Source organism: Crassostrea angulata, chromosome 1 (genome assembly GCF_025612915.1).
Source record: "Crassostrea angulata isolate pt1a10 chromosome 1, ASM2561291v2, whole genome shotgun sequence".
Taxonomy (NCBI): Eukaryota; Metazoa; Mollusca; class Bivalvia; order Ostreida; family Ostreidae; genus Magallana; species Magallana angulata.
The window spans coordinates 9,985,867-9,996,932 of record NC_069111.1 but is presented as its reverse complement, the minus strand read 5'-3'; the positions used below and the strand labels follow the sequence as shown (position 1 = coordinate 9,996,932).

The 11,066-nt window shown below is 32.3% G+C and overlaps 1 protein-coding gene across 1 annotated transcript; it reads right to left on the bottom strand.

Moving 5' to 3' along the window:
• Positions 1-1,584: 1,584 nt before the first annotated feature.
• Positions 1,585-10,881, bottom strand: LOC128162855 (uncharacterized). Its single transcript, XM_052826273.1, has 8 exons — positions 10,730-10,881; positions 8,202-8,426; positions 7,292-7,525; positions 6,495-6,575; positions 6,151-6,351; positions 4,552-4,770; positions 3,766-3,966; positions 1,585-3,161 (listed from the first exon to the last, which is right to left on the bottom strand). The coding sequence occupies exons 1-8, from the start codon at positions 10,788-10,790 to the stop codon at positions 2,887-2,889; spliced, it is 1,497 nt and encodes a 498-aa protein (XP_052682233.1). The 5' UTR covers positions 10,791-10,881; the 3' UTR covers positions 1,585-2,886.
• Positions 10,882-11,066: the final 185 nt, after the last annotated feature.

Here is an 11,066-nt window from a genome sequence, read left to right as displayed (position 1 = left end):
GGCTGTGTTGAATTTAATACAGAATGTCAGTATTTTTGATGAAATTGTCGACTTTATATTTACCTATATGTTACCTCATTATTTACATAAAAATTTCGCAACCTTTTATCTTATTAAGAGATAAAGTAGTGTTCAAACTCATTTCCATCGCCCTTCATTTCAGCATGTAATTTAGACATTTTGTTAACTCTGATATAATATTTCGTTTGCTCTTATTGTTCCTCATTGATCTTGTTTGATTTACCTCGTGAAACTTTTTACGTAAGAATAATTCTAACATGATTCGGTCATATACATGTTTCAACATATCAACAACAACATTTTGGTCTGAAATTCAGACATTTTGTTAACTTATTGTTCCTCGCTGACAGGTTTGAATACTTCATGATAGTTGATACGTAAGACTAATAACTCAACTTTTTTTTCTCTTATCAACTAGTTCCAACATATCTACGACTGCACTTATGCATCGTACTCATGGTGCCTCAAGGATCCTGGTTATGTAATGAACTTTTAGTAACTAACACACAAATCATCATCGGACTCACCACTCTCCGCATAGAGATCAAGGCTCAAACTCTCGTCTGAACTATCTTCCTCGATATTATTCCTAATAAAAAGTTGATATATATCCATAATTCTCTTTTACACCTATTTAGTTTCATTTTTCAAACCGAAATTAATAATAATGAAATAACTTACTCTGTCCGAAATTCTTCTAATTTCTTATTGACTGCATGGTGCTGAGTATACTTATTCGGCTCTGGCCATTAAATCAGTTCATTTAGAGTTAAACACTTCTACACTTCACTTTCTACCATACGATCTTCGATATGGTGTAATAGGTTATCGATATTCATGTTGAATAAAATCAAATCCAAAGAGGTGCTCCTGTTTCAACTTATATCCGAGACGTATTTACATCACACTAGCTTTGTATTTATTTACACAACCGATTTTAAGGTTTACATAATACGACTGTTATATATATATATTAGCAAAGTTTAAAAGGTTTCAGACTTTTAATTGTTATATCATTATTAGCAAAGTTTTAAAGGTCATAGGGCTACTCATCGGGTCTTTTAAAGGTCATAGGGCTACTCATCGGGTCTATTTTTAGCTTGCTCATCATCTCATCATTTTAGGGTAGAACAGTTTGCTATACTATATACTACTACTGCTGAAACATTATATAGGCATTATATATACATTCGGTAAACTCGTATTTCCGATTCTAGTGACGAAGCAATACTCATATGACAATGATAAAAAATTGATTTTCTTTTCAAAATGTGAAAGTTAATTAAATGTTAACATCCGTCTTGGTGCTAGGCTGACTCCAAACCCACAAAGGCAACTCTCTTGGAAGGGCGTGTACGTCTACGGGTACGTGTAGAGCTGCTAGTGTGTTTACACGTACATGTACCAATTTCTTATGTTTTGTTGTTTTTTTTAATTTGTTTTTAATAATTTTATTTGAAATTGCATATAAATTGCTCGAGGCAATACCTCCACAGAGGCCCTCTTTGTATACCTTACCTGGGGTACCAGGGCTCCCTGGACCGGTAACTATGTAGCAAAAATATGAAGATACCTTATACATTTATATTTTTACTAAATAAAGGCTTATGTTAAATAAACTGTCCTAGTAAATGAACGTATAAAACAATTCGATTTAACATTTTCAACCTGTTCAGTTTATTCTCACTGTTTATATGAAATAATTCTGTGAATTTGATGAAACCAAATGCACAGTCGACCTCAACTTATCGACTTCTTTATATAAAACAACTTTTGATAGGCACAAAATCTGTATTTACATCCGTATATATTTATGATTCTACACGTTTTGTACACCTTTGTAGAATTACGCGGTATGTAGAAATTATGACGCAATACATATAAAATTAGGGGATTCCCCTAGTTACACGTACTCGTACACATATAATACATTAATATGCTTAATCTCTCTATTTTCTCTCGATTATCAAAATACATGTCAAGTTGAATGAATAATCTACTTTGTAGATTTGACAAGTAATTGTTGTTTTGTTTTATATTTCAGTGTTGGAAACTATAAATTCGAGAAGCGATGACATATTCAGCGACAAGGCAATCGGGTATTTGCATGGTATCGAAAGTAAAAAGATACAAACTGAAACTTTGTTCATTTAAAAAGAAAAAAGCCACCTTCTTTCTTCCTTTGTTTGCCTATGTAAATGAGTGATTAAGACTATAAGATATAGAGAATGGAAGAATTACACCAGATATTCTTATAAATCAACCCAAAATAGGGATCAGCCAACAGTTGATATCACGGGCCGTAACAGATAATAACAAATCAGTCAGCAGTTAATATCAAGGGCCGTAACGGATGATAACAAATTAGTCAGTAGTTAATATCAAGGGCCGTAACGCATGATAACAAATCAGTCAGCAGTTAATATCAAGGGCTGTAACGGATGATAACAAATCAGTCAGCAGTTAATATCAAGGGCCGTAACGGATGATATCAAATCAGTCAGCAGTTAATATCAAGGGCCGTAACGGATGATAACAAATCAGTCAGCAGTTAATATCACGGGCCGTAACGCATGATAACAAATCAGCTCACAGTTAATATCAAAGGCTGTAACGGATGATAACAAATCAGTTCACAGTTAATATCAAGGGCCGTAACGGATGATAACAAATCAGTCAGCAGTTAATATCAAGGGCCGTAACGGATGATAACAAATCAGTCAGCAGTTAATATCAAGGGCCGTAACGGATGATAACAAATCAGTCAGCAGTTAATATCAAGGGCCGTAACGGATGATAACAAATCAGTCAGCAGTTAATATCAAGGGCCGTAACGGATGATAACGAATCAGCCCGCAGTTGATATCACGGGCCGTAACGGATGTGTCTGTAGAGCATTGGGGTGTCACTACAAACAATAATGGACACAACAAAAACGATTATCCCGATCCCAAGGACGGAACCAATTCCTTTCGCTGATTTTCTTTCGTCCTTTGCGCATGTCTTCTTCCTCACTGTAGCAGAAAGTGCCTTTTCGCTAATTTTCAATTTTTTTTCTATTTCGTCGATTCTGCGTTGAAGAACTTGAGGGTCTGTGATAAAGTTCTGATACTTTAACCGGTCACACGGACACTTACAACCTTCAACCAGAAAAAAATCAAACATGACATAAACAAAATGTATGCTGAATGCAATTAGGCAATAAACCCAAAAGCCTCATTATGAATTTGATAATGCTATTTTGAAATATCATTTTTGTGAAAGGATAAAAACTAAGCAAGCTAACAGCTAGAGCTTAAGTGCTTTAAAAAGGTCTTTTAATAAGTCGTCTTTACGACTAATGGACCGACGGTGAAAAATCTTTAAGTTCAAAGGGATTATGAATCCCATCCAATTAAAAAAAAAAAAACGAATTTTTTGCGCGTTGACATCTATGAGATGTTTTCCTATTTGCTACAAAGTGTCCCTAAATTCTTTGCAATGGTTTATTGAGGATTTTGCTTACAATTTTAAAAATATTCAATTTGGGTAAATTACAAAGATGATAAATCGAAACAGAATGTTCTGTAAGTAAAGACATTTACATATTTGTTTCTTATAAAATACAATTGGAGTTTATCTGCTTAAACAAACCCGGACCGACTTTTAAAAATGCAATTCTTTGCTTGTGAGAGAGGACAATGGACACAACCTAGTTGAGTTAGCGAAATACGAAAAAATATTTAGTTTGTTATATTCTCTTACGTTTACAGACCGGCAGATCTCCTGTCCAATCACCACTCTCGTTACAAACTCTCGTTAAATTCCCTTTCACGATACGATGATGTTTCCTGCATGTGTAAGAGACATTATAGGTCTGAAATATGTAGTCCGAAAAATAATTTGGGAATGAAGCTGGTTGTCGAATCGTGGTTCTGTTCTCATGTATAGGTTCTTGGCAGGTAACTTTTAAATAAAAACACAAATACTAGTAAATTCTAAAAATTAATCGATTTGTAGCCTTTAGAGTAACAATCGTAAATGAAAAAAATTTATTTTGAAAGGATGACAGTTCATACAGTGATCTCCCGAAAAAAAGAGTTAAAAACATACATGTTGTTTGATGAAAGGGAAATGTATGGTTCTGTTACATGTATTGTATAATGAGGAAATGTATAAGTTTGAAATCCATGTATACATTACTAACTTAAAACGTAAATTATACGCCAATCTCTCATATGGGTTAAATCCTATTGAATTCTGAAAAGTATTGTTTCATCTAAAAATGACTTCTATATATAATTGAAATCCATGTATAAATAACTAACTTTAAACGTAAAATCTACGCCAATCTCTCATATGGGTTAAATCCTATGAAATTCTGAAAAAATATTTCATTTAGAAATAACTTCTATATATAATTGAATTCTTATGGTCTTAATCTGACATCTTTTCAAATGCCGACCCATGTTACTAAATAGCTAAAAAGTACATGTACACCGAACACTGTTGAGCCACCTTAACATCAGTGGAAGGTACCCGTAATCTTACCATTGCACACTGGGGCTTCCCCAATCCATCGCCCCTCTTGTTGACATTGCAGAGTGAGGTTTCCGTTGGTCAGCACATATCGCTCCGAACAGTTTAATTTTCGAGACTTAAAGAATGCAGTGAAATTATTGTTGACTTCAAAATAATATGATATATTTAAATCCGTCATCAGTTGAGAGATAGGGATTGTGTTGTTGTAGGCTTCATTTATACATCGGTCTGAAATGAGGATAAGTACAGTTACATATCATATTTTTATATGTCATCTTTACTTTTAGGACCAGAGGGAGTCGATCGAGAAAGTAATGGTTAATAGTATATTTAACGTCATTTCATGTTCGGTTAAAGCATTTTGAGAAATTAAATGCATTTCAAATTGCATACTTATGTACGTAGATTTTACCCATCCAAATTAGGTTAACTGCCTTCGGTATATTCATGTCAAAAAAGATGTCGAAGTACATGATTACCTATCGGGCAGTTTACGGCGATTGACGGTCGTTCTAACCAATGAAATGCGTGAAATGGAGACACCCATGAGTGCGGTTGAAAATGAATTAAAAAGTATTTCGTCTAAAGATGTCGAATAATTTCCATATAAAAGTATGCATGAGATAATGAATGACACCCTTTTTCGCCTTATATATCTGTGTAATAGAGATATTTGTACACTGACATTTTTGATGTACATGTACATGTTATCATGTGACACATGTACTAACTAATGCAAGGCATGTCAAAATATATAACTTTGTGTCACCTGAGTACCGGTAATAATTGCTGAATGACTTCCAAAAGGGTGTATTAAAACACAAGATATATTTACTTGCTAGCATTAGATATGGACGGAATACATACTAACGTTACCTAAGTAGTTAACAATGTCCAGATATGCCAACAATTTTCGAAATTATATTTCATACACTTATATTTTGTACCACGAAATAAAAATTTGCTTCAAACCTACCGTTTTTTATTCCTTTTTGGTGGGAGTAAATCGAAATAGATATTCTTAAAATTTTCATGGACAAAAACACTTATATAACTATAAATGTATATGCTCATATGCTGCTATTTATTAAGTATGTCTATTTGCACTAATATACTCTGAAATATATTCTAACTTATATTTTTTGCATTATTTGTTATGTAACACCATGCACAAGTAACGCTTAATAACCCATTTCGGTAAAATTTGCAACACTACAATGTCTTAAAGGAACTGATGAAATATTATTTAGACAAAATTTAAGAATTATATTAACGACCATATTTTGTTAAAGATACATCAAAAGGATCAAAATGAATTTTGGATTAATGATAATAAAAAATATTTCCATGTACGTAGGTACAATTTTGATATAAATAATAGATGATGTTCTCATAGTTTACCCTTGACCTTTTGATATAACCTTGAATTCAATATACATAATACCAAACTTTAGCAGTTAACAATAGTTTCATATTCTTTATGGTAAACTGGTAAATTGCCCAAAGATCAAATGAATTTTTACATAGAGTGAGCATTTCGTCGTACTTAGATGTATTGTAACAACGTATTTATTTGTAGAATATACGTCAAATAAAATCCCCACTTACCAGTGCAATAAAAGCGAACTGAACTGTCTTTCAAGTTCTGACTTGTTGGAATGGTGCATTGTTGTTTTCCATCACACGCCTCTAAAATACTCACTAATTCTGACTCAGTCTGACTGGTCAGGTTCATGATAGAGAGGTAGTACTTGTAACAGTGTAGGGTGACGGTCCCAGTTGAATACGCAATTCTGCTATCCCACAGAACTATAAAGATCATAACAAAAAAGAGAGAAAAAATATATGATTATCATATTGTTTTAATGATTTAATGTATGAGCAATTCGGTTGTATGAATAGTACTTAAAAATACGAACTTGTCTGAATTTTTTAAAAAAAATCATAAATACCCAAGTCTTGATCATCCATCGTGTTGTTTCCATTTCGGCACTTGCAAGCAGGAGCTTCGTCATAAGTTACATGTATACACCCTGAAAATTATTTAAAAACTCGTATAATGGAAATATCGTTAAAAATTTTAAATATATAATATACTAGTATAGAAAATTGGAGAAATGAAAAAAAAACTAATCGTTATATCAATATCATTTGCTAAAAAAAATAAAATTAAAGATGTTGTCAAATAAATCAGGTAATCTCTTTATTTGAACTGGATTTCAGAGATAGATAGATAGATAGATAGATAGATAGATAGATAGATAGATAGATAGATAGATAGATAGATAGATATATATATATATATATATATATATATATATATATATATATATATATATATATATATATATATATAAATCGAATGTTTGAACTAAAACTACTTAAACGCCAGCGGCCACTTAATAATATAACAATTCACAATCGGAACAAAAGTACTAAAAATATTTAAGGGAGCTAGGGTTTGTTATCCTTGTGTATAACACTTTCTAATGATTATTTAGTAATCCGAGTCACTTGGTACAATTTAATTGATATCAAGTTCCAAAGGCGTCTAATTAATCATAACAAATCCAATTGTTCAGTTTACATAGTCTATATGCGATGCAAATATTTCGAAAGTAAAGAAAGAAATATCACTATAAATTAGGTTAAGAGGTTCATATTGATTGATGATTTTGCATATCTTCGTTACATAAATGTATCAGATAACTTGATTGATTTCAAAAGTAACGGTAGTTAAATTGACTACCGTAAACTTCCGCCTCACAGAGTTCCACATAATTGCCATGGTCAGCATTGTTGATACCAGTCCTGTTTACTAAGATGTAAACTTGGAGTCCATGGTGACCCCCAGGGAAAACGATCGTGTTTTGGTAGCTTGGTTTGACGTGTTCGTCATGATACACAGGATTAAGGGCGTTCAGCTCCTCTGGTGAGACCGTCCCATTAGTGATGAAGACGTAATATTTCTCATGGCGAAAGTCTAACCGAATAAACAGTGTTAATAATTGTTTTGTATCAACGATTAGAAAGGACTTTGTGTGGAGAATTCGAATTATGAATACTGTATACCTTCAGAAATTTGAGCAAATAAAAAATATATGATTCAGGTTTAACAAGATCAATTGTCTGATCGATATCATAATATAGATATGACATATCACTTATGATCTAATTCCACAAAAAGTACATATTCAAGCAAAGAATAGGTATTTCCTATCATTTTTTGAACAGGAAATGTCAAGTGCATGCTTGCTACAAAGCCATTTTTAATACAATATGCAAAATAATATGAACAAAAATAAAGGCAAAATAGATAGTAGCAACGATGCGCTCAATATTTCCTACTGATTAATATGAAAAACTGTTTTTGAGTTATGCGGGTATTGGCCAATTAACGTGACGTCATAGAGGCACGGGGAATGAACCATGCTGCGAAACTTTTAGATTTCCATATGTAGTGTATTAAAACTACCACCAAATTATCGGTATTGTGTATTTTTGAATTTGGAAAACAGGGGCATTGATTGAATATATACTCTCAAAGATTGGTATACATACATGAAAACAAGTAGGGAGACCCCTGCCCCTTAACCCATCCCCGAGATATCGCCGAAGGTAATTTGTTTTCTAAAACTTGCAAATCTATGAAAACTTACATTTCTCTCGGAAGATTAAGTTGATTTTGAAAATCGTTGAGAGGGACTTGAAGGTAACATGCCACCAGGCGTTTTGATAACTGTTAATCTCAGTAGTCCCAGCGCAATCTTCACGATAATTTGAATATAATACATTCAAGGCTTTGTCTGCGGTAAGCGTACTTTCATATACCGATGATATGCCAGTGTTGTAACGATGGAGCATGCCAAGATTACACATTTGACCTAGTTTTGAAAAAAAGATGCAATTGATTGACGTTGATGCTTACTCCTGATGTTTCCCAATAAGTGTACATATATTCTAATGTTAAGATGAAATTTTAAGCATAAATGGAAAATAATTGTTCTTTGCAAAATTTCCTGATTGGAAATTAAAGGTTAATGTAGTGATTTTTAGTTGTGTGAAAAACACTTTTGATTTAAGTATTCTTTTCTTCCATAATGCAAAACTTCAAATGGGATTAAAAATGCTCAAATTTTCAGAAAAGTTTGTTTTGGGTTACTAAGAAACATCTTGTAGCCCAATTTTCCGATAAGCATAACCAAATAAAAAAACAACACTGTTTAAAGTAAACAAACTACTCTTTTAGGGAATGCTATAGTTTGTTTGCAACAATTTTGCCTCACTTTGGTTGACCCCTCTGTCAACAAAAAAAACAGTAAATGAAGATTTTTTTTTATTTTAATGATATTATGATAATTTCAACATTCACAAAAACTATATATGTGGGAAGTTAAAATATGCTGTTTGTCGTTATTGGGAAAAAACGATATATCTGTATCTCAAACGACCGTGTAGTGCGCGGCCAGCGCTCTAGGTTCCGTTCGTCATCGAAAGCAAGATTTTTGTCTTGCCTAGATGGCCGAGTGGTTAGCGCGGTGGCCGCTCACTGCTATGAGAATGGGTTCCAGAGGTCGTGAGTTCAAGCCTACAAGTATACTCGATTCCTCGAAACATATTTGCAGAAATAAGCTCGTTTGTTTCACATGTAATTCCAAAAACTTCAAAAATTTAACTTCGTCTTTAACTTTGGCCAATGTAACACATTCCACAGTCATTGGCAATTTATGTAGAACTAATAGACATGATGATGACCTGATTCTTTATTCTCTCTGAGTCAAACAAATTCGTACGCAAGGGCAATAGATTATATGCATTGTCCCCCCAAAAAAACCCACTACAAACAATGCCAAACATCTTGAAATACCAATGCATAGATGTCCATCGATTTTTATGATACAAAGGAAAGATTTTCAATACTCATAACTATTTCTCCATTTTGTCAAAAATGTATGAGTATATTATAACATAATCAAGACAGAAACTATGGGCGACGGTAAGGGTAAAAAAAGACGTTAATTCAAAACGTACAACTCATTTTAAAAAAATATACTAAAATACAAAACAGACCAGTTCATAACACAACCAACTGAATCTTTCGAAAAATTAAAAGACCACAATGCAAAGCAAATGATACTTACAAATTAATTTTCTTCACAATAAAATTGTAAGTAAATCATATTTGCAATAATAAGTAATTATATTTAAGTGTCTTTTCTGTCTCTTTTTTTACTGTTTCACAATTGATTTGATTTCAACTAATTTTAGTCATAATTCATTTTAATGATCTTTAAAAGATATGCATCATATTTAATACCGATATGTTTAAAGGTAGTTGTCCATATTATTTCAATTTCTTGACATTTTTTGTAATTGGAATTTTTTTTTCACATATCTTATAACTTGGGTTTTCCATTGATTAATGTTGAGTCCTGAAATATATATAAAACCATTTTAATTCGAACATTCAGGTCTGAAGAGATTTTTCTGATCCACCGATGATCATCGCACTATCGTTAGCAAGTTTAGACATTTAAAATTCAATTTTTTTCCTATTTGAATTTCCTTGATGCTTTTTTTGGTTTTCAATTTTTCTGATAATATTTTGGCACATAAAAGAAAAATGTATGGGACGATGGGGTCAACATCAACGTTCTAATTTGAAAAATAAAATGGATAGAAACCGGCCTGGGTCGCACATGAATTAATCGTATTAAAAAGGTTTAATCCATTTACAGAATTTAAAATTTTAAAAAATGAGTCTTTTGTTTAAATTTCTAGAAAAGAGAGTCAAACGTTTGTTCAAAGTTTATCTTATTCAGTATTCCTGGTAAATCTTTTAATTCAGTAAAGACCATTATATCATAAACCAGGCGCGAATATCTCCTATTTATCCCCCTTGTATAAATCCTGTTTGATCTGCGCCTATTACCTCAGGTAAAATATGTGAAGTACATCCTGACCATTTTTTATGTATTACATTAAAGCAAAGAGATGGGTCTCCAGTTTCTGAGATAAGATTTACTGTTACTTTTTGTGTATACATGATTGTTAATATATACTAATTGACATATACTATCCCGTAAAATAAAAGCAATAAAAATTGATATATAATACCGTAACATAAAATATTATTCTAAATATTTGTATTACTTTTCTAATACGTTTGAAATTAAGAAATACTTACAGTTTAATTTTCTACCAAAGAAAATCAATAAAATACTAGTATACTCGATTCCTCGAAACATTTTTGCAGAGATAATCCTTTTTTTATGGTTTCACATGTAATTCCAAACACCTTCAAAATTTAACTTCGTATTCAATTAGGCCAATGTAACACATTCCATAATCCTTGGTATTTTGTGTAGAACTAATGGAAGCGATGATGGCTTGATTCTGTATCATCTCTGCTGTCCAACAATTCCATACCTTTGGGCATCAAATTATATGTATTGACCAAAAATAAAACCAAAACAATGCCAAACAGCCTGAAAGACCAAATTATACACGTCTATTGAATTACA

Excerpts from the sequence above, each read along its gene's own strand:
- LOC128162855 (XM_052826273.1), bottom strand. The coding sequence starts at position 10,790 with ATGTTTCGAGGAATCGAGTATACTAGTATTTTATTGATTTTCTTTGGT. Across the intron at positions 8,427-10,729 it reads CTTTGGTAGAAAATTAAACT|GTCAAATGTGTAATCTTGGC; the intron begins GTAAGTATTTCT and ends TTTCAAAACTAG. Across the intron at positions 4,771-6,150 it reads AGTTCGCTTTTATTGCACTG|ACCGATGTATAAATGAAGCC; the intron begins GTAAGTGGGGAT and ends TCCTCATTTCAG.